A 15,432-nucleotide genomic window follows, 5' to 3' on the forward strand; every position below is an offset into this window, starting at 1 on the left:
ACAGAACCGAAGCCCTTAACCATCTGGTAGTCACCAACCAGTCAAAATCAACCACCGTCAAACCCTTACTCCTCTTCAAACAAGTAATCATTTCTTCTTTACAAATTCCAAAAAATACCTTTATATATAAATATATCTGATAATTTTTTGATCAGCTATTTTTTTGTCTATGGTATACATCCTTTGCATATACAATGACGGAGATACCGCCTAACAGCCAGATGCAAACCATGTTGCAGAAGGCTGTGCAATCGGTTCAATGGACATATACTCTTTTCTGGCAATTATGTTCCCAACAAGGGTACGTTTTTCTCCCGATCAATTCGTTGAATAGTGACGGATTCAAAATTCAGATATCGAAAATACTGAATTTTGAAATATATATCTAAATCTATTTATATTTTATTTTTAACTAATTCTACTGAACTCATGATTGAATCCACCACTGTCATTGAATAAAAGATCTTCCTCTTGTCTAACTTGTGTCGCACTTTGTATTTCAATATATGGGTGGAAAATAAATTAAGTCCTTACAAGGGTATGTCTTTCTTTGATATCAAGAATAATCATCTTATTGAACAAAAAGGAGTATTTAGAATTTAGACATTTTTAAGGTAGGACAGTTGACTGTGATAAAATGTATATCTAACTCTCAATTTTGCGAACTCGAGAACTCAAGGCGGAATCGGACACTATCATTGAATACAGATTATTTCCCTTGTCTAAATAAAATTATTGCACTTTCAAATTCAAAACATGATAAGTACTTAATATATATTATATGGAAATGTATTTTACTGTTTCATAGGGTGTTAGTGTGGAGAGATGGATATTACAATGGGGCTATAAAGACTAGAAAGACTGTGCAGCCAATGGAAGTTAGCGCTGAGGAAGCTTCTCTTCACAGAAGCCAACAGCTTAGAGAACTTTACGAATCACTTTCCGCCGGCGAGTCAAATCAGCCGGCGAGAAGGCCGTCGGCAGCTTTGTCACCGGAGGACTTGACGGAATCCGAGTGGTTTTATCTCATGTGTGTTTCTTTCTCTTTTCCTCCTGGCATCGGGTAAGTTCCTCAGCTACCATATCATTCTTTGTAAAATAATTACTACTAGGATATACTTATCCAGTTGTACCGTTTACCAATCTTATTTTTTATGTTACTAAAACCTATTTATTATAAACGTTTATCTTATCAGTAGTTACTTTTTCGATTTAAGTTTAGATATACTAATATGAAAACAAAAGTTTACAGTGCAATTTAGCTTGTTATAATAATTCTTACTTTATTTTTTGAGTTATTTTATTAGGATTATTATGCAAAATCAAAAGGTATCGTAGGTCAACTTAATCTAATAAATGGTGCAAAAAATCTATACACTACAAGTAAACAAAACTAAACTCTTATGTTTTTAGTGATTTGATAATGTAAAAAAGTTATACTCAAAAGAATTTTATGGGATAAATAATAATCTTCTTCTTCCAAATTGCCAACTACTCTCTATTTTCATCCCGACAAAGAATTAGTATAACAAACATAATCAATTCAGTGATCCAACTTCCTAGCGTTAGTAGACTTTAATTTTTACTCCTTCCGTTCACTTTTACTTGGCACGTTTTGACTTTTCACGCTCCTTAAGAAATAATAAATGAAGTGCATAATTTACCATTATACCCATATTAATTGATGCATATTTTATTGGATTTGAAAAAATAATTTGAAATGAGTAATAAATATTGTGGGTATAACAGAAAAAAAAATTGTCTTCTCTTGATATGCGTAAAGTGACAAGTAAAAATGAAAATCTATTTTTAGTATACGTGTCAATCAAAAATCAAGGGAGGGAGTAGTAGAGTGAGCACACGATATCCAATATTCACCAAACAAAGTAGTAATTAATTGGAGAGAGTATGAGGGTTGTTACATCGAAATAAAAGCGAGAATACACAAAAGAAGCAAGTTCAACTGTGACTTCCCTAAGTAATAGATTAATGAGAAACCATATATTGATAGAAACTCTTACAAGTCTGTTAGCTAAAGATTAAACCATATATTTAATGCTTGCTCTTCTTCCTTGTTGAGGGAATAATTCATTTTGCCGTATTAATAGGTTGTTTACCGCTTTACGAATACTGGGAATTACTGGTTTAAAAAAATGTTATTATTGAAGTCTATAAGAAATCATTGCTTAATTGTGTCTTCTTTTCTTCTTTGTTTAATATTGTCTTTTGCAATACGCATATAGTAGGATAGAATATTATTATGTATGTTTGTCCTGGCATTATTATTATTATTATTATTGCGTCCCAGCCTCTCCAAAATGAATCTCCAATAGAAATTATGGAGGAAAAAAAATAAAAGAAACAAAAAGAAAGAGTTGAAGCACAGTTAGAGGCAGATTGATCAGGATTTTTTTCTATTCTATTTCTAGAGCATGCTTTCTTGATTTATAATGTCAAGTACCTTGGTACTCCCTCCATTCTAGTTTATATGATCATTTTTTTAGTTTGTCAAAAAGATGAATGATTTCTAAATTTTAAAAAAAAACTATTTAACTTGAACTTTTTATTTTCCTCTTAATAACAAACTTCTACAATCACATAACTGAATGAGTTAAGATCACCAGTTTAAACAATATAATCTTAAAATCATTTATATTTCAATATATTCATTTCTTTCTTAAATTTTATGCTCAATAGAATTTGATCAGATCTACTCAGAAATTTGCTGCTTGTTAATACCAAGGACAGTAATTATCATTCGAAGAAGTGATGGCTAGTAACTGTCTAGGTTCACATACTGTCATGTCATCGTACTTTTGGTGTAATTAAGGATCAGCATTTTGGTGTAGTAAATATAGTAGGTGTATGTTCCTCAAATACGATTCCCTTTTCTCCACATGCATAAGCACAGTTTTGCATGTACTTCTTCTTGTATAGATGAGTACCTAACTTCAAATATTACCTCTGACCATTATTTTCGTTGGAAAAAAAAAAAAAAAAAAAAAGATTACCTGGCAAGGCTTATTCAAAGAAACATCACATATGGATTATGTGCGCAAACGAGGTTGATAGCAAAGTCTTCTGTAGAGCTATTCTTGCCAAGGTATATACAGCCATCTTAATATTTTGACTCGTCAGTATTCAATATATAGCATATTTGATGCTAAATTAATTGACGTTGCTTCTTATCTTTTAGAACTTACAGCTTAAATTAATTACTTTAGGAATTGTGCCTCAAGATAAACTGTTATTCTTCTCTCTTCCAGCAATTTAATTAACTGGTTATTTTCTTGTTGTTTGTTGACGGTAACTGACATGCCTACTAGAGTGCCCGCATACAGGTAATAACAGACCCTTTTACATATTAATTTAATGTTTAGCTTTCGAATTTTTTTTTAACGCTTTTTGAAAACTGCTCTCACTCCTTTCTTTTTTTTACTTATCCAGTATACAGTATACAACTCGAATCTCTCTATAACAGTCTCGTTTGTTCCGAATATTTTTTGATGTTATAGTGATGTACTGTTATAGAGAACATATATTATAACATAACATAAAAATTGGTTCGAAAAAGTTTGACTTTTATAGAGAAGTGTTGTTATATAGGAATACTGTTATAGAGAGGTATTAATTATACTTGTTTTCCATTTACTTGTTCACTTTCGTAAATCAATAAAAATTAATTCTTTTCCTTCTAATTTTACCTTTATCATTAAATAACCATTTTCCAAACTAACTGGTGTATTGGTAATCAAATTTAGATTTTTAAAGTACCATTAATAAAGATAATTTAGTAAAATAAACACTTCATTAATGTTTTCTTAAAGGGATTACAAAATACAAACTGGGCAAGTAAAAAGGAACGAAGGGAATACTTCATTTCCCAAAAAGAGAAATACTCTGTATTCTTTTTCCTAATTAAAACTTTATCATTGTTCACAATGTATGCAGACGGTCGTCTGTATTCCTCTCTTGGATGGTGTACTGGAACTGGGAACTACAGAAAGGGTAAAACAGAAAACAAAAGCTCAATATATTTACGTTAATAAAACTTGCAGTAATTTAATGTTAAGAATTTAGGTCCATATCAATGAAGTTTAACCTGTGAATTTTTGTACATATCCATGACGTGATGAACAACATATATATATATATATATATATATATATAGGTTCAAGAAGACATTGGATTCATAAACCATGTAAAGAGCTTTTTCACTGAGCAACAACAACCTCAGCCACCAAAGCCAGCCTTATCTGAGCACTCCACTTCCAATTCCACCACCTTTTCCGAGCCACACTTTTACTCCGGCAATACTCCGCCATCTGGCAATGCTGATATTGCGCAGCAAGATGGCGGAGCTGCCGGAGAAGAAGATGAGGAGGAGGAAGAAGAAGAAGACGATGAAGCCGAGTTGGATTCGGATAGTATAGCAATTCAAAGTGAGGTTGGTGGCGCGGCTAATCCTATAGCGGCTGAGGCTAGTGAACTCATGCAGCTTGATATGTCTGAGGCTATACGGCTTGGCTCGCCCGATGATGGCTCTAATAATATGGACTCTGATTTTCATTTGGTTGGCGCTGGAAATACGGCTGACTACCAGCGTCAACCTGACTCTTTCAAAGCCGAGACTGCCATTAGCTGGGCTCACTTCCAAGACCTTCAACATTTACCAGGTACTCAGTTATCCATATTACTCTCCTTTTCCCATACGATACGATATTTAAGAAAAAAATAAGAACTTTTATAAGTAATCTATTAAACACATGAAGTGATATTGTGTGGCTATACGACTTTAAAAATAGGTACTCTTAAATATATTATAACATTTACGTATTATGAAAACTTCTAATTAAGAGTAATATTAGAGCTTAAAGTTAAATTATCTTCAAACATAAACATTTGTTATTTCGTTTTTGAACGGACTAATAAAGAATGATGTCATAAAATCTGAGGGAGTAATATTAGAGTAAATTACACTAAACACTCCTAAAATATGATTTAATTGTTCATACATCTTTTGTATTTTAAAATAAAAATACTTACACATTACACCCTATCTTATGGAATTTTACATGTATTTGAGCTTAAATTAGAGTACTATTTAGTAATTCCAAGAAGAAGAAAAAAGTCTCTTTTCCGTGTAAAAGTTGAAGATTCAATTTTGGCAGTTTCGCTTAAAGGGGTAGGTCATATTTTCCTGTCTCAGAGGTGGGAGTAAATTGAGGTAAAATTGAGGTCCATGTACTCTGCCAATAAGCATAAGGGTACCTTAGGTTTGTGCTGGTGATATTGTCTTACTTATGTCCCATTATCCTTTACCACAAGTCCATATTGTCTGCATATTTTATGCATTGCTACTATTACCTCCCCACTCAGCAGACCTTTGAGACGTACGCTTTATCTAATTCATTTTGCTACTTTGAGCAAGTACAAAACTTATCCATAAATTTTAAATGTCTCCATTGGAAAACAATCAACATTTTGACTTAATTAGAGTGAAGTCAAATGTCTCTTGAATAATTCACAACAAAGTTAATTTTAAGGGTTTATTAGTAAGCAATAATAATTTCGAGATAGAATGTGAAAATTTAGTATTTTTTTATGCCAAACTCTAGGTCGGATCATAATTATGTTGTTATTAGTCACCAGACAAAACAATAAATGGAATTTGTTCTTCTCCCAAAGCTCTTCCCTTAAGAAAGCTAAGTTTATAGTTGAAAATAAAAGTTTTCCATGTTTATCTAGTGTAAAATCAAATATATGTTTTATATTATATCACGTATATTATATTTTTAGTCCAATGAATCATATATCGACCAATAAAAATATACTCTCTAAATAATCCGGTTATCATTCAAATTCCTATATTATAATCTCTAATTAACTTGTTCACAAACCAATAACCCTTAAGGCCTTTGGGTAAATGTATAAAACTCAACAGTTATTATACTTCATCCGTCCCAATTTATGTGATGTTATTTGGACTGTGCATGAGGTTTAAAAGAGAAAGGAATAAAAACTTTTGAAACTTGTGGTCTAATACAAGCGATAGCTAGTTGTGTCACTATAAATTTTCTCATAAAGAGTAAAATAAGAAGTTTAAAATTAAATTTATTTTTAATATCATATGTATCATTCTTTTCTAGAACACATTAAAAAATAAGAGTAATATATTACATAAATTGGTGCATTTCTTTTCTTATTCAAATTATAAAGTACATGCATATATAAGTTATACAAAAATCTATATATCGTTTCATACGGGCTAAATTTGAATAAGAATGTGCGTGAGTATTAGAAATACATGAATTAAAAATAAATTTAACTTATTCTACTTTTTAGTTTGCATAGTACATAATATTTTTCATAACTTATGAAAAAAATAAAAGTAGCTAACAGACATCATAGTAATAAGGGTGGATTTTACACTAACCAAACAATTCCTAGCTCTAGCAGTGTAACATATTAAAATTAAATCTGGCTTTTATTTATATTAATAATGTACATTTTCTTATTACTAAAACATATTATACGTAGTAGATTTCCTACTTCATTATTACACTCACAAATTTGCAAATGCAGGTGGCTCTAGTTATGAAGAATTATCACAAGAAGACACACATTATTCTCAAACAGTGTCAACCATTCTTGAACACTTCTCAAACCGAAGCTCCAAATTTTCCTCTACCACAATGGGCTGTATTTCTCATGACTCAGCCCAATCTGCCTTCACATTGTGCCCTAGCACCACCGTCGACTGCAGCCCGAATCCCGCCCACTGCCGCCGCCGCCACGACGATTCACTTCTCGACGGTGGCGGCGCCTCCCCCTCCTCCCAGTGGCTGCTCAAAAGCATACTCTTCACTGTCCCATTTCTTCACACTAAATACCAATCTGAAGCTTCTCCGAAATCAGTTGACGTCGCCACTGTTGATTCCTCCAGTACTGCTTCTCGCTTTCGCAAAGGCTGTAGTATAACGTCGCAAGAAGAGCCCAGTGGAAACCATGTACTTGCAGAACGACGTCGTAGAGAAAAGCTAAATGAGCGTTTTATCATATTAAGGTCTCTTGTACCTTTTGTTACGAAAATGGATAAAGCCTCCATTTTGGGTGACACCATAGAGTATGTCAAGCAGTTACATAAGAAAGTTCAGGATCTTGAAGCTCGTGCTCGTCACACGGAGCAGTCCAAAGATGCAGGTACATTTACAGTGGAGTATATTGTTTCAATTTATTATGACTATTTGGGAAGTTAAAAAAAAAAATTCTTTGACCATGCTTTTTTAAATATTTAAACATAGGAGTATTAACTATTATGACGTACTATAGTAAATTTTACGTAATTTTCAAAATTATGTAAATATTATTTTTAAAAACCTTGAAGAATCTATAGAATTCATATTGAAAATTAATTACTTTATCCCTTGTAATTTGAACCTTACCACATAAAGTGAAACGAGAGGAGAATATATAAGTTATGCTAATCTAGTAGGTAATTGTAGTAAGTTAGCATTACCCCATTTGTTAGTTCCTAAAAACTAACCCACCAGCATAGTAAAAATGTATTTTCATCTTTGACCCTTTCTAACTGTCGGTGAGATGCCTCCCTAAGTTATTTGAGAGAATTTTTTGTTTGACGTGTGCATTGCAAGTCGCAAATGTTGAAGCTCAACAAATCATTTTTAAAAGGTCTATCAAGAGTACCGATAAAAAGGAAAAAGAGAACATGGAGCAGGGTGTAATACAAAAAATGTACGAAATATTTTAATGTGCTAGCAAAGTTATGTTTGAAAACTAAAATTAAAATTATACTAGCCAAAATCATGTAAATTAGCAAAATCATATACATATAATAGATCCTACTAGTTAAACTTACTAACTTTAAATTTTGGAAGTGACAAAAGACCAAAAAAGTGGCACTGCTACAGTGAAGGTGTTGCAAGGGAGGGGTAAGAGGAGAATGAATACGGTGGAGGCCGGAAATTTTGGTGGAAGGCAGGCAAAGATGACGGCTTTTCCGCTATCAACAACGGAGGATGAAGAGGTTGTGCAAGTAGAAGTATCAATTATTGAAAGCGATGCATTGTTGGAGCTCCGATGTCCGTACAAAGAGGGGCTGCTGTTAGATGTAATGCAGATGCTAAGGGAACTCAAGGTGGAAGTTGTAGCCATTCAATCATCTCTTAATAATGGCATCTTCTTGGCTGAGTTAAGAGCTAAGGTATGGCAAAATTACATTAATTCTTGCATGTCTTTATATTTTTGACAAAAACGAAAATACATACATACATATATATATATATATATATATATATATATATATATATATATATATAACAATATTTTTCTAATAGAATTAACTTTTATATATACATTGATAATTTAAAGTTTTGCGCATTATCAGTTTAATTAAAAAATGTTATAACAGTGAAATAACTCTTTCATATTCTTTTTTTTTTCAGGTAAAAGAGAATATATATGGAAGGAAAGCAAGCATTGTGGAAGTAAAAAAGTCAATACATCAGATAATCCCTAGAGATTAATTAATCTCCCAGTTTGTCCCAAAAAAATAGCCTTCTCTTAACTCTTTCAAAACAGGTCGAAAACAAGTGTTGAATACAAATTAAATGCAACTAAAGAGTATGTGTGATTTTGAGAAGTTGGGTAAGACAATTTCTTTGGGACACACTTATAAGTAGCGAGTATAGAATAATACAAAATGTGACACAAGAAAATTGCACAGGGAAATGGAAATCAGTAGCTACTGGATATTGATGTGGTTGCCTCACATCTTTATATATATATATATATATATATATATATATATATATATATATATATATATATATATAAAGTTTACCATGTAATTCCGAAGTCACAATTTTTCTTCCAGCTTCTTTATAGGTTTTTGACTTGAAGTCAAAATATTGTTTAGCTAGAAAATGAACTTCAATTGCGCATTGGCGCATTGCTTCTCATTCGTCAATGCTTAATGAAGAAAAGGAAAAAGATTAAATCGCTGAAAACGTTAAGATTTCTAGAATTATTAACTGTTTCTCTTGTTTTTGGTGAAGCCTTTCAGGATTTATTTAGTGAATATTGAATCTGAGAGTTGTTTCTTCTCAATTTACTTGGATTGAGGCATAATTGTTGATTAGTCTGAGATTTTTGCTATGACCTGAAAGGTTTGTACGTGAAAAAGAAAAATCAAAAGCAAAGGTCGTTCGTAAACATTATAAGGCCATCTCCAACCCACCTCCATTTTTACCTTCAAACTCCATTTTGAAGGCAAAAAATGAGGAATTTTGCTCCAACTCAGCTACAAATTTGCCTCCATTTTATAGGGTGAACAGTTGGAGTGACACTATCCATCCACTCCATCAATATTCTCTATTATTTTATTATTATTTTTTTTATTATTATTATTTAACCCTTTTAATCTATCATATTATATACATACCTAATTATATTTTTGTAATATCTTTATAATATTAATTTTACATCTTAATTTTTGCATATAATTTTGATAAATTAATTTTCGTGCATATATTATTTTTATATAAAATTGTAAGATAATTTTATTATAATTTATAATTGTATAAAAAAATATATAACCACCAGAAAAATGAAAGGTGCAAATATAAAATACAAGACCGTCACATTTTACAATTATTGCAGGACCGTCACATTTTTGGAGAAAAAAAGTGCTACATGATATAATAACTACATATATTATATTACACAATAACACGATAATAGAGGATGAGCGTTATCTTAATGCACCAATTCAAGATGTTTGGGAAGGTCCAACTCCAACAGTAGAAATAGTAGTAGACGAAAATTACCGATTTGAACAATTTTTAAGTCGACACAAAAAATATTAAGGACAAAGATACTCATTTTGCAATTCGTAATGCATTAATAGATCATTTATGGGAGCATACTAGAGGTGAAAGTTGAATATTTAAGTAGTATTTAAACTAAATTTTAAACTACATGTTATATGTATTGAATTATCTTGTATCTCAATGATTTCAATTTTATTTGAATTATCCATTTATATGTATAATATATAATATTTGTTTACAAATTATATTATTTAAAAATTTATGGTATAAAATAATTTTATTTTAAATGGTTATATAAGAAAGAAATATGAGTTATATGGGATGAAAATGTAAAAATGTAAAAAACATATGATTTGTTAATGAAAATAAGAAAATAAAATTTAAATAAAAGATAATAATATAATATAGAAGAAAGAGAAAAATATAAAAAGGAACATTTTTTTTTTTGAGTAAAAAATGGAGTAATGGTTGGAGTTAGTTTACTCTACTTTGGAGTTACTCCATTTTGGAGTAAAGGGTTGAAGATGGCCTAAGCAACGGATTTTAGCGATAGATGAATTTTATAGCAACGGAGTAAGTGATTTAATAAAGTGACAATATTGTAAAAGTAATTCTTTCTTATAAAGAACCTATTTAGCTTGGAAAGAAGGTGAAGTTTTTAGATAACTTATCCTATTTAGTGAATGAAGTATTTATACTAATGTTTACCCTTAAAATTGGATAACAATTAAACTTATAATATGGTTCTAAGGACACGTGATTTCACCTAATACCAATTGATAAATGTGAGGATGAGTAATAGAAATTAACAATAATGTAAAGCAAACCAGTGTTAGAATGAGACTCAACCCTTGAGTTTTAACACCCTCGAACAGGTTGGTGCAAGATCTATGACAGTATAACAAGCTGAATAACAATGGTGAGAATAATAAAGAGAATTATATTGCTTTTTATGTCTGTCAATCGTCCTTTACAAATGGTTAATACTCCCCTTTATATATTAGAAGAGCTCTACTTATGGTATAACTCTAATTATAGAAGGAAATCACATGATTAGCTAATTAACCGTTTCTGATTTGATCCGTTCCGAGATTTACGCCATGATCCTCGACCAGTCACCGAGATTTACGTCGTGATCCTTGACCAGTCACGGATATCTCGCCTTTCTATTATTGTGCTATCTTCGATCTTGCTCGATGTCTGTCTTGTTTGGCTTCAATCTCTACTAGCCTCGATCTTGACAGGTACCTCGGTTCTGAACTCGGTACTCTATCCTCGTGATATGGCCTATTCCGTTATGCGGCCATCCTTCGATGCAAACTCCCGGTCTCGGTCAAATAAAAAAATCGGGTGAGCCCGATTTAATCGTATATAGATAGTCCCCTCGTTTTTTGGAGTATAACGACAAGGAACGGACTGAGTCTTCGATTCTCTAGCTTGACTTATCATGACGTCATCATTGTCATGATGTCATCCTCGTAAATGACCGAAAATGTCCCGTCAGTACGGTTCACCAAGTCATTAATGAGCGTCAGTTGGTGGTCGGCCACTAGTGCTTTTGAACCGCCGCTGTAAATCCCATAAATAGGCCCTCTTCATTGATTCAAATTTTACTTTCACTTTCTTCTCCAAAGCCTTTACCTCTCTCAAGTTTCTCCATTTTGCGAAATCCTCAGGTTTTGTTGTTAACCCTTTGTCAAAACACCAAGTCCTACTACTTCCTTCTTTCTTCAAATTCATACGAAAAATGGCAAAAACATCAAAAACGGTAACACAAAAAGAAGCTGCTTCATCTTCTCAACCGGCCGGCGGAAAAATACCAGTGGAATCCCGTATTGAGGAGTTTATTCCCGGGAGGTGCGCATTAAACTCCGATTTCAAAACCAATAAGGCTTCGTCGGTTCCAGGTCGATGCGAGCCTATGTCAAGATATTTATGCTCGATAACAAAGAAATACCTCGAGCAGGTAAAGAAAGACTGTAACTTAGGGGATAAAGAGGTGGTGATCCCGACCACCGAAGAGGACATAACTACCCATGTGGAAGGGTTTCTAAGTGTTTACACTTACCCTTTCACGCCGGGACCCCTCGACCCCGTCATCGTTGATTTTTGTCGTCAGTATCAAATAATCCTAGGCCAAATCCATTCTTCTTTTTGGCGAATTGTTATTCTGCTCCGATTCTTCGTGAGCAAAGTCGAGGGGATGCCTTTCACCCTCGACCACCTCATCAGGTTATACAGCCCCCGCCTCTATTGAGGCGAGTTAATAAAACTCCAACGCTGGGTCACCAAAGTACTGTTCTCGAGCATAGACGAGGACAAGGATCGAGGCTGGATGGGCCGATTCGTTCGAGTGAGGACTTCCGACCTAATCCCAGCTGAGAAGATGCCATTTCCTGATAGATGGAATATGAAGTGTAAGTATAATCCCATTGTTAGTTCTTATTTATTGTTTTGCCCCTTTATTTCTTCTTATCGATATCCATTTTCGTGATGTAGCGGTTGTTTGGATGGCTCGTGCAATTCCTAATCTTGAGAGCTGAGTTCGGGAGCTAGCCTCGACCTCTACGTACGCCGAGCGCTCATGGCGCGATTTATCAAAGAACCGATGGGAGGCCAAAAATCATGGTAAGCCTCATTTTCATATATCTGATGATTTGATCAAAATGTCTTTCTTATACTTAACCAATTTTCTTATGTATAGGACTGGAAAAATATGCGGTCATGAGGCCCCCGTCAGGTAAGGAAAAGACATTAGCCCCGGTTCCGAAACCTGCAAAAGACAACAAGAGATAAAGGGTCTCTACCTCCGAGGATCCAGAGCTTAAGAAAAGGACGGATCGTAAGCCGAGGAAGAATATCATCCCTCTGACCAAAGAATTCGTTCGACATATAAGGGATGAAGATGAAGAAGAAGAAAATGACGGCTCCGTACTGGTGGCCCGAGTGAAGAAAACCATCGATGCCCCAAAGGCAGCTGGATCGATGTCGGTTGATGAGGCTCCGCCTCGAATTGAGGTAATATCGGAGAAGGACTCGGGCAAAGTCCCCGAGTTGTTAGAGATCGAGGATGCCTCCCACAAAAGTAAATGAACGGTGGGTAAATCTGAAAGGACCGGCCCTGAAGCCCTTCGAACTAAGGAGAACGCCCCAAGTGACTCACTTGGGGCAATAGTAATCGGAGACTTGCCCAATCTCCCTGCTTTTTCCGAAGGGGCGATTCGGGAAGCCCGAGCTTTGGGGACCCTCGAGGTAGATGGATCTCATGAGGGAGATGGCCCCTTCCGTTATTTGTTTACAGGTATCGAGGATGTTGCCGGCCCGAGTGACGCATCGGATCTTTTCTTCGAGGCTCAACGAGCCCTGAACGGGTAGGTCTCGATTCCCTTTGTTGATGTCATATTTTTTCATTTTCTACCTAACTTTTTCTCTTTTACATATAGGCTTTAGCTCTTCATCACGAGGCATTTTCCAAGTCTGGGGCAGAGCTGAGCCGATGTGAGGCTGACTTCCGAGGGCTTTCGGAGGAGAGAAATGCCCTCAAACTTCTTAGTGGGCAAAAAGAGGAAAAGATCAAGGATCTTGTAATGATCCAGCCGATCATTATGAGAGTAATAGCCTCGATCCCCTATATACTGCTTCTCCCATATCTATTTCTGCTATTGTGACTTGCCGGGAGTTTTCGTTTTGGTCTTTGGAGTGATTTGGGACACTTAGTCCCTAAAACGATAGCTTAAGCCTTAGGATTTTTTACCGTAGTCGGAACTGTGTGAAAACAACTCCGGAATAGAGTTATGTCGGTTCCATTAGCTCCGTTAGGTTATTTTGGACTTAGGGGCGTGTCCGAATTGTGTTTTGGAGGTCCGTAGCTTATTTAGGCTTGAATTGGCGAAAGTCGAATTTTTGGAGTTTTGGACCGATAGTGGAAATTTTGATATCAGGATTGAATTCCGATTCTGAAAGTTCGAGTAGGTCCGTAATGTTGAATATGACTTGTGTGTAAAATTTGGAGTCAATAGGACATGGTTTGATAGGTTTCGGTATCGGTTGTAGAAGTTTGAAGTTTCAAGTATTTTAAGTTTGAATTGGAGGGTGATTCATGATTTTAGCGTTGTTTGATGTGATTTGAGGGCTCGACTAAGTTTGTATAGTGTTTTAGGACTTGTTGGTGTACTGGGTTAAGGTCCCGAGGGTCTCGGGTGTGTTTCGGATGCTCAACGGGTCATTTTTGGACTTAGAGAAGTAGTAGATTTCTGTTGTTTTATTGCAGAAAAATCCTTCATCACGTTCGCGAGAGGTGCCTCGCGATCGCGTAGAGCATCTGGGAAAGGCAGCTAAGTTGTTCTTCGCGTTCGCGATGTTGTTCCCACGTTCGCGAAGGTGTGGGACCTTAATCCTACGCGTTCGCGATATGGTCCTCGCGTTCGCATAGAGGAACATGGCAGAGGGAGTTTCGGGCATTAAGCCTACGCGTTCGCGAAGAGGTTCCCGTGTTTGCGAAGGGTCCGTCAGTGGAAGGTACGCATTCGCGAGAGTCCCCTCACGTTCGCGAAGGAGGGATTTTGGGCTAGTGGAAGATTGTTCATCGCGTTCGTGATCGTGATGTCTTGTTCGCGAAGAAGAATGCACATGGGCAGAATTTAAGGTTAAAAAATGAGGGTTGAGTTCATAACACAAAATTTTGATTGAGAGCTCGGTAGAAGGCGAAATTTGGAGAGATTTTCGGAGGAAGTTTTTGGGTAATGATTCCTAACTCCTTTATGGTTATATTCCACTAATCTATGGTTGATTTCATCATTTAATTTCGGATTTTGGGGTTGAAATTGGAAAAACTTTGGAAGAACTTCTTCAACAAAGATTTTGAGTTTTGAAAGGGGATTTGAGGTCGGATTTGAGTAATTTTTATATGGTTAGACTCGTGAGTGAATGGGTGTTCGTATTTTGTGACTTTTACATGATTCCGAGGAATGGGCCCCACAGGCGATTTTTAAGTTAATTTCGGAATTTTTGTTAAAATATTGATTTCATTAATTAGATGAGTCTATTATGGTTGTATTTATGATATGTAATTGCTTTTGGCTAGATTTGGGCCATTCGGAACCGGATATTCGTGGGAAAGGCATTGTGACCGATTGATTGAGCTTGATTCGAAGTAAGCGGCTTGCCTAACTTTGTGTGGGGGAAATCCCCTTAAGATGTGGGCGAGTACATACATGGGCTAGTTGTGGTAAAACCCGATTTTCTTACTGAACAGCAACATGTTTTCCTGTTACTTTGAGTTATACAATTTAAATGAGTACTAATCTATTTTCATTCTTAATTGAGTTATTTCAATATGTGTAGCTATCATGTTTAGTCTAATACAACATATATACGTGTCTTAATTGTTTATGTGAATTCTGTGCAACATGCTTAGTAAATTTCCTGCTTCTTCCCTGACTGGTACTTAGTCTAAATCGTAGGAATTTCGTGATTTAGTTGTATTTCTATCGTTCGCGCTGTATATTTACTTTGGGACTACGGAACGGTATTCTGGGAGATCCCCCTGTACTACATATTTACTTTGGGACTACGGAACGGT

General features: G+C 34.8%; 1 protein-coding gene across 3 annotated transcripts; it reads left to right on the plus strand.

Moving 5' to 3' along the window:
- Window positions 1-9,029, plus strand: LOC104097487 (basic helix-loop-helix protein A). Of its 3 annotated transcripts, none has more exons than XM_009604051.4 (9): window positions 1-301; window positions 809-1,063; window positions 3,007-3,103; window positions 3,327-3,341; window positions 3,952-4,008; window positions 4,172-4,676; window positions 6,586-7,203; window positions 7,899-8,224; window positions 8,466-9,029. In XM_009604051.4, exons 1-9 carry the CDS (start codon window positions 195-197, stop codon window positions 8,544-8,546), a joined length of 2,061 nt encoding a protein of 686 aa, XP_009602346.1. In that variant the 5' UTR covers window positions 1-194; the 3' UTR covers window positions 8,547-9,029.
- Window positions 9,030-15,432: the final 6,403 nt, after the last annotated feature.

Source organism: Nicotiana tomentosiformis, chromosome 1 (genome assembly GCF_000390325.3).
Source record: "Nicotiana tomentosiformis chromosome 1, ASM39032v3, whole genome shotgun sequence".
NCBI lineage: Eukaryota > Viridiplantae > Streptophyta > Magnoliopsida > Solanales > Solanaceae > Nicotiana > Nicotiana tomentosiformis.

What these genes read in the sequence shown, in the direction of transcription:
- LOC104097487 (XM_009604051.4), top strand. Translation starts at nt 195, where the DNA reads ATGACGGAGATACCGCCTAACAGCCAGATGCAAACCATGTTGCAGAAG. An exon ending in AGACCTTCAACATTTACCAG is followed by an intron (nt 4,677 to 6,585) that starts GTACTCAGTTAT and finishes TTGCAAATGCAG; the next exon opens with GTGGCTCTAGTTATGAAGAA. An exon ending in TGGCTGAGTTAAGAGCTAAG is followed by an intron (nt 8,225 to 8,465) that starts GTATGGCAAAAT and finishes TTTTTTTTTCAG; the next exon opens with GTAAAAGAGAATATATATGG.